Source organism: Pogona vitticeps, chromosome 1, assembly GCF_051106095.1.
Source record: "Pogona vitticeps strain Pit_001003342236 chromosome 1, PviZW2.1, whole genome shotgun sequence".
NCBI classification, from domain to species: domain Eukaryota; kingdom Metazoa; phylum Chordata; class Lepidosauria; order Squamata; family Agamidae; genus Pogona; species Pogona vitticeps.
The window spans coordinates 330,837,127-330,855,583 of NC_135783.1; the positions used below are offsets into that span (position 1 = coordinate 330,837,127).

Consider the following 18,457-nt stretch of genomic DNA (forward strand, 5'->3'; position numbering starts at 1 on the left):
CAATACAAGCTGTTTCATCATGTCACCAACTTTACAACAGGAAGGGATGTGGTTGAAGTCAAGCTTAACCGAACTCAAAAGAAAAAAAAAGGCTACTTATGCACACTCAAAAATTTCAACGTTCCTCCTCTCCTTCTCTCTTCATTACCATTTTAGGTTAACGTCTAACCTAAGGGCCTCTATATGCTTGGAAAAGTTTACAGACAGTATACCACCAGAATTGCCAAGACATAAGGCAACTGCTACAGACACACACAAGCAAAGACATACAGTATATTGAAGTTTCACTTTAATAAAAAAAATGCGTCCCTGAGCCTTTTATTTTCAAAAGCCAACTCACCCCATTTTCATCTATGTACCTCTTTGGCCTTATAAACTGATGAAGCTAAATCATACAAACAACTGCTCCATAGCACTGTTATATACACCCTGTTTCCCCGAAAATAAGACCTAACCTGAAAATAAGCCCCATAGTATGATTTTTCAGGATGCTCGTAATATAAGCCCTACCCCCAAAACAAGCCCCAGTTAAGTGAAAACCCGCCCTCCACCACTGTGCAGCAACCAGAAGAAGATGACATGACTGCCTTTGAATAAATGTAGATTGTTTGTACATGAAAAAAAAAAAAAGATAAAACATCCCCTGAAAATAAGCCCTAATGTGTTTTTTGGAGTAAAAATTAATATAAGACCCTGTCTTGTTTTCAGGGAATCACAGTAAGTTCATTATTGTTTATACCTGACATTCCCAGCATAGATGCTTTCACTTCCAACATGGGTTATATGAGACAATGGAGATTGCAGTCCAAAATATCTGGGATATGGCTGGTGTAAACCAATTGCCAATGGGTTACCATGGTCTCAAGGAGAGAACTTTCACAGTTCTCTCCTTGAAATTCCTTAAATTGGAAGTGTGAGGATTTGAACGTGGGTCTCTATTGATGGGGTGTGTGTGACCTCAATGGATCCAAGAGCCATTTTTCAGATTTGCCAGCAGCCCAAGTATGTCACTCTTTAATTTGCATGCTTATTTTTTTTTCACTTTTTAAACAATGTAAATGCATTGGCTATGCACTGTAAAGTAGGGATGTGTTGACGCCCTCTGTTAAAAAAACAGAGCATAGAGATTTGGGCCACCCAGCCTGGATCCTTTAGGAGATATTCTGACCCACTCCATTCTTGAGTCTATGGTAGAGATGGGGGTATTCGTATTTGAATATCCCTGTACAGCTGGACTTAACGAGGGTCCTGCCCCCGGGGCCGGACCATCCACTCACACATCAGCGGCAGCCCTGTTCATCCTTCCAATTGCTCCCAGAGTGCAGCTCTCTTCCCACTCAGCTGGCCACTCCACGCAGGGGGAAAGAGGACAAGTCTCCCTGCATGGTTGCTGAGTTGGTAGCCGAGCAGGAAGACAGTGGCGTGCCAGGTGCGACTGGAAAGATGAGTGGGGCCACCAACCCCACCACCAGACAACACTTGTTAAGTCCATTCATATTTGTATACAGTGGGGTCTTGACTTGAAAACTTAATTTGTATTGGAAGGCGGTTCTCAAGTCAAAAAGTTCTCAAGTCAAATCTGCATTTCCCATAGGAATGCATTGAAAACCATTTGATCCGTATCTGCTCTTTTCTGCCCATAGAAACTAATGGGAAGCTGCTATTCCGCCTTTGACCACTAGAGGGGGATATTTTGTTTCTTTTTTTCTTAGGTCAAGAAAGGTTCAGGGAAGGCAAGGAAAATACAGTCCAGGCTGTACAGTACCAGGCAGTCTGAAGACTGTCTCCCAATCCACTCTCTAAACACTGGGAGGAGTGAGGAAGCAGACAGGCACACTTTTCACTGGCCAACAGTTAACTGAAAGTTCACATTTTGCACTTTCCCTGCCTCCCACGTGGGTTTTTTCAGTTCTTAACTCAAATCTAAGTACTTAAGTCAAGTCAATATTTTTCTATGAGAGTGGGTGGTTCTTAAGTCAAAATGTTCTTAACTCAAGTCGTTCTTAAGTCAAGACCCCACTGTACAAATGAATGCCCCGATCTCTAATCTGTGGCATTATCTGTGCATTTCTGGATCTCCAAATGTTTGTGTAGTTTTTTTTAATGTCACAAATGGCAGGAATGGTAAATGCTATGACCTGGAGCTATACAATATTCTAATTATATGGCTTGTCCACCCAAAGCTTATACAACAACTATCCTTCCACAACCATGCACAAAGACGACTCTAACAGGATAATAATGTTTTGGTAAAGTTTAGTAACTAAGCTGAGTGAGAGAACAAAGAAAAGCAAGAATATTCTAGAATGAAAAAAGGTCTAAACAGCAAAGCAGATCTTTCTCTTAGCTTTCCAGTTTCATGAAAGGGCTGGTGGAGCAGCTGAATTGGAAAACACACACACACACACATATCTCTAAGCCCTACCTGGCACCTCAGAATTTGGAGCGTCCCGGGAAGACAATGAGCTTTACTGGGTGCTGAGCTCAGCTTCCACTTGCCTTCTCCTTTAATACACTCTACTGTATTACTTTCCATTTCCCTTTTCCTCATTTTAAGTAATTTACAACTTTACAAACACCATTATACATACTTTCTGAGGTTGATGAAAGCTGAAGGGCAACATCTGAACAACCACAGGCTTGTTGTCCATTTTACAGAAAATGCCACCACAACACAACCGTTTGTCATGCCATACGTTTTTCAAAATACCATTCGCTTTACAGTTGACTAAAACACATTTTACACTTTGAAAATCTCATAGTAGTGATACACAAAAGAGCAGTTGCAGTGACAATGATAAACCAGAAGTGAACTAAGATTAAATTTTCCAAGGCAGAAATGACAACCACCACCAGCCGAGAAACAAGAGTGTCCAATCAATAGTAACGATTTCTCATACAAATGCTTCCATTCTACCAACACTAGCAGCATAACGGAACATTAATCCCTCCCCCTGCACGCACGCACACTAAGGCCTTTAACTACAACTCACATTTGCAGCATTATTTTGTTCAGAAAGACTCCATCAGCTAGATCCATATACATGGCAAGCTTGTCTTCATTTTCGTTCCCTAACGGTCCAAATGTTTTCACCTGCAAGGAAGAAGAGTTATTTTACAAAATGATCTTTGAAAATGAAAAGAAAATGCAAATGTAAGTAGTTTGATGAAATGCTAAACTTTCCTAAACTCAGCAACAAGTGTCTGCTGAATTTAGGAAAGAAACACCCATTCAGATCATAGAGTTATGCAGAGATTTTTTAAAATCCAAAACCTCATCCATATTTTCAATTCTCCACACAGACTTGACAAGGCATGGGTTTAAAAGAAATTGAGTTTTAAAAAATCTTAACAATCTTGTTTTCCACAACATGACCAGATTATCAAGATATTGGATTTTTCTCTAGATTTATGCAGCACAAAACACTAGGCCTGCATCCTATTGCCGTATTTTCCCGTGTATAAGACACCCCCACCATGTATAAGATACCCCCATTTTTCTAAAATTAAGAAATCTAAGTGGGGCTTAGCAAGTATAGGGGGAAAGGGATCAAAACACTGCAGGATGGCTTTGATCCCTGCTTTCCCCTCCACTTGTTTTTTTCTCTCCTCAGCTTACTTCCATGTATAAGACAACCCTCAATTTTCAGTCTAAAGATTTTAGACAAAAGTATAGTCTTATAAATAAATACAGTATTTTCTGGCTACATATCAAAGGATATGGGAACTCAAGCCACACACCACAAAATGACACCTTGGGCACACTGCAGGCAGGACAAGCAGCTTTTCAATGCTCTTCTATGTAGCAACTCAAGAGTAAAAAGAATAGGAAGGAGAAGGATTCTAACCTGCATCTCCCACAGCTCTGCCTGTCCTCCATTGACAGGAAGCTTCTGCAGAAGAAAATCCCCCAAACCACTGATCCCTCCCCTGTAGCATGAAGTGGAATCCTCCATTCTACCATTGCTTTCTGGTACTATAGCTAGCTTGCACAGGTCCATCTGCAGTGTGTGTGTGTGTGTGTGTGTGTGTGTGTGTGTGTGTGTGTGTGTGTGTGTGTGTGTGTGTGTGTGTGTGTGTGAGAGAGAGAGAGAGAGAGAGAGAGAGAGAGAGAGAGAGAGAGAGAGAGAGTCTTACACAAGACAGAAAGGTGTGCAATACTGCCCTTCAGCAAGAGCAACATGAAAATATCATGGTAGCTTTAAGACAAACTCATTTCAGCATGAACTTTCAGGCATTAGGACTATAATGTACAAAAGTTCACAATGAACTAGTTAGTTTTAAAACTGTCAGGATACTTCTGTTTTTGTTGTTACTGAAATAGACTAACATAGCAACCTTTCTGAAAGTAGGTTAGCTTTTGTTTCCTTTAACGCTAAACTCACTATAATCCAGTCCAAGTGAAGCCTTTTTCTCCTGTTGATTCCAATAAGGCAGTCAAAGGCATGGATGATGCCCGTCTCGGAAGCACATGCTGCTCTCTTTGCAAAACCCTTGTTCAAGCCTGTAAGAAAGGTGTTTCCTTTCTCAACAGTTCTTTATTGGGCTGCCTCCTTGCTGGGGGGGGGTCGCGATGGTAAGTTCTGAAACTTTTCTTCGTAGCAAGCTCAGGAATGACCCGACACCAGCAAAATCTCATGGCTGTTTTGCTAGGAATCTTGTATCCCAGGATACGAATACTGTGCTCCACCTAACAGATTTTCTACATCAACCTGATGAGGATGTGGCATAAAAAACAAGGTGATCACCACACATGTGATGGGGCCTGGCACACACTTTGTGCACCATATGGCCGCAGAGGGGACAGGAGGAGCTGGGAAGGAAGCCATGGCCAACTGGTGGTTCTGAAGAGGGTGCAAGTGTAGCCAGAGATCTGTGCATGCACTGTAACCCATGGTAACTCAACCTAACACATGGTTTGAAGGCTCCGAGCTTTACACAGAGCATTAGTTGCACAGCAAGTGCTGGGTCTGAAGCAACCTCACGGGTGCCCTCCACCCTCTGCCCTCCTGCTCCCTTTCAAAGTTAATGCCTCTCCTTTCTTCAGGGAACTTCCCACACCTTGGTGGGCTCAAGATGCCAGGTCCCTTGTAACGGAAGTTTTTTTTTTTTAATTCCGGAACATTGATGACCCCCAGAACGGATGTCTCCTTTCGACAGAATACAATGGAGGTATTATTGGCAACCAGCAGCCCGGTTCGAAAGCATGCCTTGCTCTGTCGTCCTTATTGTTTCAACAGTTTGATTTGGCAAGTCTAAGCACGGGCAGGCGGGCTAAAGCGGATGCCGTAATACCACATACCCATTTGTTTTTTTTCTCCAGGCGAGGTCTTTTTTAAAATCAAACACACACACACCCCTGAGCAAACACCACGATTTCAGCCCCCCCCCCGCACTGCTTTCCAAGCTGAACTCAACAGGAAAGCCAACAAACACCAAGGGCGCACCGCCTATTTTCGGCGCTCGCAGCCCGCAGCTCGCCTCTCTCCCCCCCCCCCGCCCCCGGCACAAGACACCACGTTGGCCTGGGTGACCGGCCCGCCCGATGCTCCACGAGGCAAGGTGGGAGCATCGGGGCAGGCCACCCAGTGCCCTTGATTTCCTTCCTTCCCCCCCCTCCCAAACACACCCCAGTAGCACCTCTTCAGCAGGCGCGCGCGGCTGGCTTGGCGAACTCACCCAGGTCACCAAAGGGCTCTGGAGAAAGAGCTCCAGGAGTTCAGAAATGGTCACATCCATGGCTGTCCCGCGGGAAAGGGGGGTGGGATGGCGGCTCTTCTTCTGTTTTGACTTGGATCGGTAGCGACGGAGGAGGAGGGGGGGCTGGAGAAAAAAAGTGGCTGGCTGGCTGGCTGGTTGGCCGGCCCGCCCGCCTGCCCGCCGGCTCACTCGGGAAACAAAGGCGCGGAGCCCATGGTGGCCCGGGAGGAGTTGCCTGCTAGGGAAACAATGCGCGGCTCATCTCTTTTCCCCTCCCACTAGCCTGGGAGGGAGGGGGAGAGAAACACACACACACACACACACACACACACTCGGGGGTGCGATCAGTCCCCTCTCCTCCTCCTCCTCCTGCGGTCTTGCAAGCGCCCTCCTCGCGCGGCGCCCTCGGCACCAACTTGCGGAGCGGGAGGGAAGGACGGAAGGCAGCGGGCGCGAGCGGCGCTCGTGGGGGGCCGGCGGTGGCGGGGAAGAGGCAGCCGGGCACGGGCGTCCTTTCGCCTGGCGAGTTCCGCTCGCGGCCCCTCACCCAGGAGGCGGCAGATTTTGGGCACGCGGGAGGGGGGAGCGCGCGCGGAGGCAAAGCAAACAAGCAAGCAAACAAAAAGAGAGGGGCGTGTGTGGACTGAGTAGGAGTCCTCAAGAGCAGCCTCGGAAACTTTTTCCTCTCGTCCTGCCACCAAAACCGAGGGGGCGGAACGCGCGGCCGGACTCCTCTGCGCGCTCACGCGCACCTGTGCCCCCTCCGGCCAAGAAGGGGCGCGAGGCGCCGGCCTCTGCTTTGCCCGCGGCCCGGAGCAGGTTCTCTCGCCGGCCACCCAAGCGGGAGGCGGAGAGGACGGGGCGCGCGTGGGAGGGGGGGCCGGAGGGTTAAAAAAAAAAACCCCACAAAACCCCAAAACAACCGGGACTGCTTTGATCGACGTCGCCGGTCGCAAATGAGAGTCTGGGGGAGCGAAGGGAAGCGGAGGCGGCCAATGGAAGGGGCCTCGGGGCTCTTGGGGCTGGGAAGGTGTTAACAGGTCGGCGAGGCGCAAGCCCGAAGGCGGTCGGAGCGCTCCCGTAGCGCGCAGCCCGGCCCTTCCGAAGTCGAGGAGTCTCATTGGTTCTTCTTGCTTTGCCTCCGGGAGTAAAGACGCCGAGCAGAAGAGGAAGGGGGCGCCTTTCTTAAGCGTGCCGACCTTCCCTCCCTCCTGGGCTTCGCGCTCGGCCTTCGTGAGCCCTTCCCGGCCAGGAAGGAGGGACCCCCCCACCGCGTGCAGGCATGGAGGGGCGGGGGCGAGAGAGCCCGAGCCGCGTTCAGACGATCGTGGGGAATCCGGGAGGAAGGGCGGGTGGGAGAGAGCAGCTCCGGCTTAACTCGGCGTTGGGACGGGGCGGGGGAAGAGGATAATTCCGGCCCATCGTTTTGGGCGCAAAACAATCCCGCCCAATAAAGAGCCCCAGAAAGGGGGGGGAGAGCTTTCCTCCCGATAGAGTTAACAGGACGTTTTTCTTGCGTGTTGGTGCCCTTTCGCGATCAGGGCAACGGCATCAGGCGGGTTCGTGGTGCGGAGACTTGGAACTCGTGCCAGAAACGTCCAGCACGCAAAAGGACCGCTTCGGTCTTCGGGGACGAATTTAACCAGGAGTCGCGGGAGGACAGGCCGCTTGGCGGACCGCTCATTCATGGGGTTCCCAGGATGGTGGTGTGGAGAGATTGACGGGCTAGGACTCCGGAGACCGGGGGGGGGGGCCTCACCCTTGGAAACCTCCCCCCTAGGAGGGGAAGGGGGGTTGGTTAAACCCTTCCTTAAAGAGCTCCTCAACCTTGAAAGCCCTATTAGGGTCCCTATAAGGCACAAAGCGCGCGCGTAAATCGGAGGCGGCTGGAGGGCAGGTCGCAGCAACAACAAATTACACTGAACAACCAGCCAGGTACTTTTCGAAAGGCACCAAACAAGTAAGAACTTGCTGGCGCCCTTTAGAGCCACACGAGGAGTCAGTGAAGTGTTTGTACTGTACTTTCTAGCGGGAGTGTCAACCTCAAGCTCTGATTTGAGATTCACATTTGAGGGAAGTAGGCTCCGGTCCCACGCCGGCTTAGTTGGGGGGGGGAATAGACTCCATGTCATCTTGAATTTGTTCTGCTTCAACCGACTAGAAGGCTCTTTGTTGTAGACAAACCAGCTACCCCTGCAAACTTAAACGGGCAGGGTTTTTTTTTTTAAATGAAAGGTATCCATTTCATTTGGATTCAGTAAACCGAAAATTTCCAGAACCTTATTAATTCATGGGAGGTGCCAACGTATCCCTATTGCCACCGTCTAATTTGTCAGTGGCAGAAAAAACATCACGCAGTTTTCGTTTAAAACGAGTTACAGCGAGATCACAGACCTTTTTTAAAAAGGGATTTTTTCATATGCCTTGTTTTAAAGCACACAAGGGACCTGTGCAAGCCACATGCTAATGCTGGTAATGGAAAATTGCACATTCAAAAGCCTCCAAAAGGTGTAATTGTTTTAACACGATTGCTACTAACATCTATTTCATGCCCAAAACCTGTCTTTCAAAACTAGAAGTTACCTTCTGGGTTTAAAAGAATAAATGAGCCTACCCCCATTGTGACTGCAAATGAGGCTTTTATGGATCCTGGATCTTCTTGGACCTTAGCATTGGCAGAGACATCCCTGTTAGTGCTTTCAGGATAATCTAACTCTGTGCTAACAGTGCCCTAAAAATGGCTAAGCATACTTAAAATAAATGATCACGTTGGTATAACTCATAAAGCAGGATGATACATATCTACTGCTAGAATAGTTGTAATAACCATATGGTTTAGATCAGGCTTGTCCAACCTGCGGCCCGAGGGCCGCATGCGGCCCAGGTCAGCTCGTAATGTGGCCCAGTGCAATTTTTTATTTTAAAAGAAATTCCAAAGTTTCAAGTTACACTGCCGGCGCTTGTGGCCGGGGCACGTCACAACAGTAGAGGGGGAGAGAGGGAAGGAAGGAGCGGGAGGGTAGGGCAGAGGGGGGCTGCGTGACTGCATTGCGCCATCCCCATAAATAGGTGGACCCCCTCCCGGCCCCATAAAGCCGCCGGAGTCGAAGCTGGCAGCCTCTGCTGTCTAAGATTGCAGCTGCCGGTAAGCGCTCTTGGAGCGGGGCTGCGGAGGAAGGCTAAGGCTGCCCCCCATGTGGCCCAAACCAAATTTTCATCTTCTAATGTGGCCCATGGAAGGTGAAAGGTTGGACACCCCTGGTTTAGATCCATTTGAATTTTGACCATAATAGTGAGGTAGATTTCTTTAACAGAGAAACCTACCTCTTGGTAAGTCACAGTATTGTAATGACCAACCAAAATACCATTCTTGGTTCTGGGAATAAACAATTCCAAGTGAACTGAAGGAAAACACTTTCTAAACAGGTGCAGTCTGTTGAGGAAACAGCAAGAGAATCTCATTCATCAGGTCTCTTAAAGACTGCTAACTAAAGTGGGAAATCACTTCCTGTTTATATAGCATTAGCTCTACACACTCCACTAAGTCAGCACTGCTGGAGATACGAATCTTTGCTAAAGTGCTTTTGCTAAATCTAAGAAGAGCCAGCCAGGGTATCAGTGTTTCAGCTTTTTTATAATTTTGTGGGTTTAGATTTAGATGTTTCAGAGACAAGTAACCTATTTATTTGATTTCTACATACCTTTCTCCTAATAGGTGGTGAATCTATAATATCCCAAATGCCACAGAGGTCAGAAATGGAGGAATTTTTCCCCTAATTTATGCACCAGCTGTAAGTTATATTACTTGATATAACTTTCAGGTGGGGGCTAAAGCTGCCAGAATTATAGCTATCAGAATTTCTGCAAGCCTCTGGATGTTATAATTTAAAAAATTCAAACATCCTATCTCTAGAAAGTGTAATAAGGACTGCTTGTTCTTCCTGTAACTAGCTCTGGTTACGAGAGTCTAGGTGCAGCATCCCGTAGCCATTGAAGTCATTCTTCATGGTTGCTAAATGCTCTAAAGTGAAGAAAGGAGACAGAGATACTAAGAAACAAAAGAAGCAAAGCAATCAGGAAGAGGGGATGGGGGTTCAAACAGGAAAAAAACGCCTTTAGCAATAGGTTAGTGGCAAAGGATAATCAGCTTAGGCTGTGAAGAACTCCTCCCACTGATACATAGTGCACACAAGATTGTTATTAGTTCAACAACAGGATGGGACCTGCTTGAAGGCCCTTAGGTGGTTTAATCATATCAGTTTAGCAAAGGTCCATGTCATGGATTGCATCCTACAGCTTCTGTAAACTGTTATTTCCTACTTTGAGGGAAGACCATGACCTATTTTTCACTGTGGATGTGGAGGCACGGAACAAGAACTGTGAAAATTTATTTAATATGACAGTTTGGCCACTGAAATGTCAATCTTGTGGGAGGAAAAGGCTGGGAAAATTGTATGCATGTCTATTCCCTTTCAATAAGCATGAATGTCATTGCAATGTAAGAATGTGTGCACCACCTAGTGGCTAACCCCCCCCCCCCGAAACACAACACAGAGTAAGAAAATCAATGCTATTGGCATTTAACATTGAATTTAACTCATTAAATTAATGTTAATACAGCAATTACAAAGTTACTTTTCGGTACCCGTGACTACACACTTCAAAAGGGAAAAGCACCCACTAATAGCTCCCTTTCCAAAAAACATTTATACCAGGTCTAATAAAGGTATGTGGACTGTTCACACTAAGAAGCCTAAATTAATACTATATAGCAAAAAAAAAATCTATGTTATTATTTTGCAAAACTTAAGTGAATTATGGATACCTACTCAGGTGTAGTGAGTTTGAATCCCTGGTTGGCCATGGACACTGGGAAGTGACACTGGGAAAATGATTCCTTAAATATCTCTCTTACCTTGAAATCCTATTAGGATTGTTGTGAGTAGGACTTGACATGTAACACATATTTGTAAATTACAGTCTTTTTCTTCTGTCAAGAGACAGTTGATTACTTTGAATTACATTTCTTCAGCTAAGCCATATTAGAAGTTTTCATTGGAAATACAGTCTTCAGGGGAACCTGGCTCAGAGCCTCCTTTCCACATCCCTTGTTACTGAAGCCATTGCTTCCATTCCTGTTGCACCCAAATCAGTTCAACAGGACTGTCTCACTCCTGGGGGGGGGCATGGGGTGAATCTCCTCCCTCCAAAAAGTATCTATAGGTACAAGAAAGGATTCCCCCGAACTGCTGAAACTATACAGGTCTGCTGTGGATCTGGAAAAAAACTTACCTACTACATAATGAGTTAACAGAGTTGTTTTTACATTCCCATGGGTGCCTGCAGATCTGCCTGTTTGAATGTAACAGAAACTGAACTGAAAGAGACATGGTTTGTAAGCAGCCATCGCTGTCCAATGAGGTATGAGGTATTAATAAACATGTGAAGTCTTAATTCAACTTAGTACTGTACTTCTGTACTAGAGGCTCTTCTTGCAGCACTAGAGGCTTTCCCCCCCCCCACGTTTCCATCTTTTCCCCCCTTGTCATTCAGACAATTTTGCTGCTTCCATGGGAAGCAGAGCTTTCGCAATAGGCTGGAAATTCTTTTTCAGTGTACAGAGAACTTCAGGAAAGGAACCATGCAAATCATCTCAGCTTCGTCTTGAACAGAGGCTACTAGTTTGTAGTTTTGCTCCAAATCCTTCCTTTTGGAGAGGGGGAATAAGCCTTCTGTAGACAGCATAGCAAATTAATGCATTTCAGGCAAAGCCCTCATTAATGCTTTTGAAATACTGGTTTTTTTACTATTTGATTTTTGAGAATTTATTAACCCTCCTGCCATATCTTTATTCTTATACTTTCACCACCTTGTATCTATGTTTTTTGGTTTTATTGTTTTTAAATTTGTAAACCGCCCAGAGTAGACCTTTGGTCTAGATGGGTGGGATAGAAATCCAATAAATAAATAAAAATAACATGTTCGTTCTAATGTGTTACGTCCTTGCTGAATAGGGCTTGTTTAAAACATTATACTATCTACTTAATGAAGAATTTTTGAGAACTCAAAAACTTTCCTTGTTTGTAACTTCATCATGAATGATCCAATAAAGGTGTTTTTCAGTCCAGAACTTTGTTTTTATAGCTCTTGTCTCACAGTATTTTTCCCCAGTGTTGAAATACATATACAGTAGTTAAGTGATGCAGAACCCAATGGCACCACTGATTTCTAAGCTTCTCTTGGAAACTGACCAGATACACCAAGACATATTAAATGTATTGTTTTATCAGGTGTTTTAGTCATTTCATTTCTAGATTACTGTACAACCACCTTAGACTATATGTTGTCCGTTTTCAGATCTCCCCATTTATCATAGTTTTCCACTTTTCGTCGTTGTTAATCAGAGCATCATATTTGGAAAGGAAAGATGCAGTTCATAATGTAATCAGAAGATATTAAAATTATCCCAGCTTGGCTAGAAGTTACAAAGCTATCATGGAAAACCGATTCATATTAGAAATACACAATACAAATGGAGACTGGAGGACATCCCCATCTCAATGCACAGATGCTAACAGGCCAGGGGACGAAACATTCTGTAATCATGGCACTTGTCTATATAGACACATATCCAGAATTAAACTTAATTTAAAACAGTGAGATTATGTCCGAGTAGAAAGTACCAAATTGTCCTATAAGATTACTAGGTCTTGTTAAGTGTGGTAACAAAAGAAACTCAAGAATGCAATAGTGGAGAAAATTATGTTTTCTTACAAAATATATATAATGCAAATGTTGCACTTTAAAAGACTTTTAAATGTGTCAGTAGTGTCATGTCCTTAAAAAAAAAAAAAGCAGCTCTGAAACAAAATGGTTGGAGGCTGGAATTTCCCAACTGAAGACCTTTTCAAATATACTTAGCACCAATTGTAAACAGAGTGATTCGCCTCTTTCCAGCCATCTCCCAGCAACCGTCTGAAACATCAACAAAGCCTACTCATTCATAAATTGTTCCAAACTGTTAATTCTTGAAAGGTAGAAACAGGCTGGCTTTACAAAATGATAGGAAAAAGAAAAGGTAGAGGTCTAGCAAGCCACCCTTGTTTTTTTTAGTGCTTAGAAGCAGCATGACGAATTCTGTTCCTGGTAACTTCAGAAGCCCTGAGAAGCAAGAGATAATATTTTGAAATTTCCTGAGTATTTCACTACAGATCTACAAAAATTGATACACACCCCCATTGTTCAGGCTAGACTAATTTTACCAAAATGTATTCAAATAGAGCTTGAACATTTGTATAATCCATGTGGCATGAACAGAAGCTAGCACAATCATCACATTTCTCATGCACAATCAGTTAAACCTTGTGAATCCAATGAAGACCGCATCAGTATGTATTGGTAATGTCAAGTTATGAGATTAAAAAAAAGAACAAACCTGCCACTGGGCAGCCTGGTTTAATTATCACCCTGCCAGCTGACCAGAAAAATCCGATTACTGTATTTGCACTTATGAGAAATATAATGTCAGCCCTCCATTTTATCACCTGTTTGTATTGGGATTTATCTTCTTTTTACTATAAATTTAGCTGGAGGGATTGGGGTAGAGAAACTGAAATACAGAACTGACAATTTCTAAAATAGACCACACATCCACTGACGTATAAACTTTACTTGCCACACGGCACAATACTACAGCTAAGCTCACCATTGTTAAGAGTGTTAAGTTCACTTCTTAACAGAGAAGACAAGAAGTTATGTTGGCTGAGAACCATCACTGGAAACATTCCTGCCCTTTCATCAGACCAAATTGAAGGCCTGCTCTGAAAAATACACAAACCTGAATTTTTGTGCAGTATGTACTAGCATGAAACAGAGTTTGGTAAAATATTGACTATGTTCCCAGAAATAATTAATACCCTTTAGCAGGCATTCTAAACTTCAGCAAGGTTTTTAGGAACATAATATATGGGCTATTATCCTCCAAGCCTAGCTATCCAGGTAATAACAGTGTAGCTGATGCCACAGCTATGATAGTTCTGAAGCTTCTTCTGCTGTTAATACACATTGCAAAGTATGTATAGCTGGACCCCCCTATCCACTGTTTCAGTTACCATGGTTTCACTTAACCATGGCTGACCATGGTCCAAGATGAAGGGCAATCGCTTCATCATCTCCCCATCTGCTTTTTCAGGCAAGGGAGTGGTGGCACATTCTCCAAGTGGGTGTTTCAAGGGACAGAGCTAAATCATTGTTTCCTCCAATGAGACAGGTTGCAGGTGGCTCAAGTGCTCCTCAAAACCACATGTGTGTGTGTGGGGGGAGTTTGTAATCTATCCTTCACATATATGGGGATCCTACTGTAAATTTCTGAAATTATGCAAGTTATTTCTAATTATGCTTCATTTAAATTTGCTCTTGCTCTACTGCCAGTGTCATATCCCTAACTGTATATATTACATATTCACTCTAGGAAAAATGGACTGTGTGTTCCTACAGGGTAATGCTACAATAAATCAGCTGTCTTCCAGGTGGACATGCTTTCTTCTTTTGCTGCAGCAAAGTTGGCTAGCATGTGGAAATAGTCATTCAGCCCTGTATCTAACAGAAAATGTCAGATAACTTGTATTAAGAAAATATGGCAAAATTGACATATCCCCAGTAAGAGTTCTTGCTATCTTTTCCAAATAGGAAAAAAATAAGCTTCAATTCCTCTTGCACATAACATCAGGTACACTCAGATCCTTCTCAAAGTTAAAAATTCAATCATCAGTAGCTTCTATCTCACAAGGAATGACATCTTCTCAGGATGGATACCAACTTAGCACTGGATAGCATTTGTTTGACTTTAGGAACTCCTGAAAGCTGGCAAATCCTCTGTAATTAGCTATACCAACCCATCTCATAGGAAAATACATTTTCATCAGATTAATTGTGGGCTTCTATCTGTCATCACCTATTCCAATTGTTCTAATCCAGATGACTCTCTACAACATTCTCCAGACCTGCCAGCCTTTCTTGAAACCCATGATAAACCACATTACACCACTTAGTCCATATGACAGTTATAATTCCTGATATTGCTTCTTATGCTTACCCCTTATGTGATACCAAATCATGAGATCAGGGTTGGAGATTCCACTGATATCAACTGGAGGAAACCACTGGAGAATTCTGCTATTCTATGCACCCAAGGCACACGATTTAAATTTTAAAGCAATACTCAGAAATATAATTCAATCATTTAGCTTTTTCCTCTCTCCTCAAAAATACAGTACATTCTTGCTTATTATATTCCTCATGTATTTTATTTATTAAATTTATACTCCGCCCATTTAGACCCAAGTCTACTTTTTACAGTTTCCTTGGCCTTTACTCACTCTGACTCAACCTCCAATAATCCTCTTATTCACAGGCAGTACCCAGTGTCCAAAGTATGTATTGTTACTGCCTTGTTAGGGTTACCACTCTAAAGGAATCAGCATCCCTTAAGAAAGCTATGGAAAACAATCTTGGTTCGGTTGTTTGTGGTTTTTGAGTTTGCAGGAACTAAAATCAGACCAGTCTACAATAAGCAAACAAGATAGCCATCAGCACACTAATAAAGTATCAGTCTAAAGCCCTGAGAGGAAAGTAATCACATGAACTAATAAAAAAACCCAGCATAATACAAGATCATAAAACTGGTATTCCAAAGGGAATCAGAAGTTTTAAAAAATACCACTAATGCAGTAGTTTCCATGTTTAATTAAACTTTTTTATTTCCAAACTCAGATGTGTCAGTGTATTTGTACTCTTAAATAACCATTTCAAATTTGATTTAAATGTACCAGCATAGTTCCCAGTTATGAATTTTCAAAATCTCTTTGGAATACTAATTTCATATTTATATGTTATTTAAAAGAATTAATTAAAATAACCCCTATTTCCCTGAATTGGTTCAAGACATTTGATGATGTAAAATTTAATATAAAATATTTTTGTCACAAAATAGTATTGCTTTTGTATGCACATTGTGGCAAGATTAATATGCTTTTGTCCATAAAAACTATACCATCTCCCATAAAATCCTAAACATATCAAGAACTGTGATGCTGAACAGAATTACACAGGTGAAACAGGTACCAGCACAACAGTGAGATTATATTACATCAAAAATTTTTAATGGTCCCAAATATATACTCAACAATTAAGCATACACTCGGGGCAAATAAAAATAAAATTATGACACAAAAGTGACATCTAGAATTCCATTCAATCTTTTAATCAAGGGATAGACAAATCCCCCACCTCCAAACAAAAATCTGCAGTTTAAAGGGCAAAGGGAACAGATTTTTTAAAAAAGAGGAAACGTATGTTCAGCCCTCCCCCAAAGAGTTTTTTTCTTTAAAACCTGTTGTAGCTTGACTAAAATGTTCAGAATGTATGGTTTAAAGGGAGGTCTCTTTATACAAAGAAACTGCTGGCATTCTTAGCGAGAGAAGAATTATGGCAGAAAAGCCTTTTCTTCAAAGTCTTGTACATGGTCCAAGAAAGCATATTCTGATTGTTAACAACTGAACAGCCAATCCAGAATTCCACTACCAAAATTCCTGCCCTGTTGGCTTTATATTTTCCATTTCCTTCCCTGAGAAAAGGGCAATGCGTGGTCCAAGCTGGAGAGGTCAAAGGCATGTCTTCCATAAAGCGTAGTATTTCCTCTTCTTCTGCTCCTTCAAATTGGCACTTGATTAGCAGAATTCCAATTTTTTTTTAAAAAAAGCTGATCTGTGTTACACACAGTAATCCACTACAGACTGCAGTTTTTGATTATGGCCTGTCCCACCCCCTAGAAACCTAGTTTATCACCCAAGCAGTATCTTGTATGTTGATCTTCACAGGTGTCATTATGAGGACTCTAGCTTTGCTTTCTGTGACAAAGGTAGGCTTTCTTCATCATCCTCATCATCATCATCAGGGTAATCTACAAGCCCCACTAATCCTCCCTAAAAATAGGGAACATAAAAACAGTGATTATGCATCTTTCAAAAGAAGTTATCTATTTAAATATTTCATAATATTATTTCTAAGTAATAAGAAATGAAAATAAGACATGCTAAAAATTACAAAAAGAAAATATAAATTAGATTTACAGAGAAGTCAAGAGAAAAAGAAATTGCTTTATTTGCATTTGCTGAGACACTCTATTCAGTTGTTCTTAGAAAATCTGAAGACCACACACAATGAGGGCAGCACACAAGCCTTACCCTCTATTATCATCTGAAACACAGGAAATCACCAGTATGAAGGAAAAAGACTGCTCTTACCCATGTAGGCTTTTCATGTGAAGCAACTACAGAAAATAAAGATCCTGGCTTACATGGAAAGCCCAAGTTACAAAACTCTCTCTCTACAGACTGTCACTTTCATATGATGAAAACAAAAATGGAGGAAGGTAGGGCTAGCAAACTCATCCTGCTATGTGTGCCCCCTCCTCAAAATTTGAAAATAAATGAAGACAATTTAGGTACATCTGGATTTGTTCATGATGACATGACAACACAATTGGTATAATAAGCATGCTCAAGAAATGCAGTGCTGGCAGAATGGCAAGACTATTACAGGAGGTGGGTTTTTAGGTAACTCTTGTTTCCCCACCACCAGCCCCTGGGGAACCATGTCCGCAACCCAATGGAATCTGATTGGCTTAAATAAATTGGACTCCCTGCCCCCCAAAGAAGCTATGCTCATACAGTGGTGCACCGCACAGCGACGATAATCCTTTCCAGATAAATCATCGCTATCCGGATTCATCGCTATATGGGGCAAAAAAACCCCATAGGAACGCATTAAACCCTGTTTAATGCGTTCCTATGGGGGGAAAACTCACCGTTATGCAAAGATCCTCCACAGGGGTGGCCATTTTGGAACCGCCGATCAGCTGTGTGAAAATGGGGCCTTTGGAAGGACCCCTGTGGCCTTTGGGAAGCTCCTGCCGCTCAGCTGGGGGAAAATGCCGGCTAGGGCTTTGTGAGCACCGCGGGGGAGGGCTCCCCCACAGTCCTTCCCAAGCCCTAGCTTTGGAAGCTTGCTGGGGGGGGCCGGGCGAGAGCGAGGGGGAGGGAGCGCGGCCCTCTCCAGCCAGCGAGGGCTCGGAGGCAGGCAGCCGGGAAGGGGCGTGCCTCTGACGGCCAGCCAGCCCCGGACGCCCGGTCTCCTTGGCGGGGCTCTCCCAGGGCGCAGACGGGGCGAGGAGGGGGTCTCTGGTGCGCCGCCCCCCCGGCCAGCCACTGCCGCCCTGATCCCGGTCGGGCGCCTCCTCCTTTGCAGCGCTCTGGCTCGGTGCCCGCCCCGACAGTACAGGCGGGGATCGGGGCCAGGCCCTTCGCCGCTCGCTCCCTCCCTCCTCCCGAGGTGCCAATCCAGAGCGCCCCCGCTCCCCCCCAAGGGCCTGCCCATCAGCTGCTCCAAAAGGCGAGCCTTTGGGCTGCTCGCGGCGAAGCGCTTCTCCAGGAGCAGCCCAAAGCCACAGCTGATGGGTGGGCCTTCGGGCTGCTCCTGGAGAAGCGCTTCCCCGCGAGCAGCCCAAAGGATCGCTTTTTGGAACAGCTGACGGGCGGGCCTTCGGGCTGCTCCCAGAGAAGCGCTTGTCTAGGAGCAGCCCAAGGGCTCACTGTTTGGAACAGCTGACACCTACATAAATTCAACTAAAATCCTATTTAGTTCTCAAACATGGTACAGCAACAGAAAAGGGCAAGAAGGGCAGCATGTTTATCATAAT

At 44.2% G+C, this 18,457-nt stretch overlaps 2 protein-coding genes and 1 long non-coding RNA gene across 8 annotated transcripts in view; 1 reads left to right on the plus strand and 2 right to left on the minus strand.

Annotated features, from left to right (window-relative positions):
* The window catches only part of CCDC88C (coiled-coil and HOOK domain protein 88C), a 122,935-nt gene extending 116,959 nt beyond the window's left edge, over nucleotides 1-5,976 (minus strand). For 4 of the 6 annotated variants that reach the window (XM_078383728.1, XM_078383729.1, XM_072986576.2 and 1 more), the window contains exons 1-2: nucleotides 3,849-5,199; nucleotides 2,994-3,094 (exon numbers count right to left, since the gene is read on the minus strand). In XM_078383728.1, the coding sequence (XP_078239854.1) occupies nucleotides 2,994-3,094; nucleotides 3,849-4,001 (254 nt within the window). In that variant the 5' untranslated portion in view covers nucleotides 4,002-5,199. Of the gene's footprint in view, nucleotides 1-2,993; nucleotides 3,095-3,848; nucleotides 5,200-5,679 lie in introns of those variants that run through there. The other 2 variants (XM_072986575.2, XM_020807587.3) reach the window with 1 other exon arrangement.
* Nucleotides 1,544-18,457, plus strand: part of LOC144586071 (uncharacterized) — a 159,450-nt gene continuing 142,536 nt past the window's right edge. The window contains exon 1 of the long non-coding RNA XR_013540793.1: nucleotides 1,544-2,021. This is a non-coding gene — a long non-coding RNA (uncharacterized LOC144586071). The remainder of the gene's footprint in view (nucleotides 2,022-18,457) is intronic.
* PPP4R3A (protein phosphatase 4 regulatory subunit 3A) overlaps nucleotides 15,646-18,457 on the minus strand; it is a 39,775-nt gene continuing 36,963 nt past the window's right edge. The window contains exon 15 of the mRNA XM_072986578.2: nucleotides 15,646-16,682. Coding sequence (XP_072842679.1) covers nucleotides 16,584-16,682 — 99 coding nt within the window. The 3' untranslated portion in view covers nucleotides 15,646-16,583. The remainder of the gene's footprint in view (nucleotides 16,683-18,457) is intronic.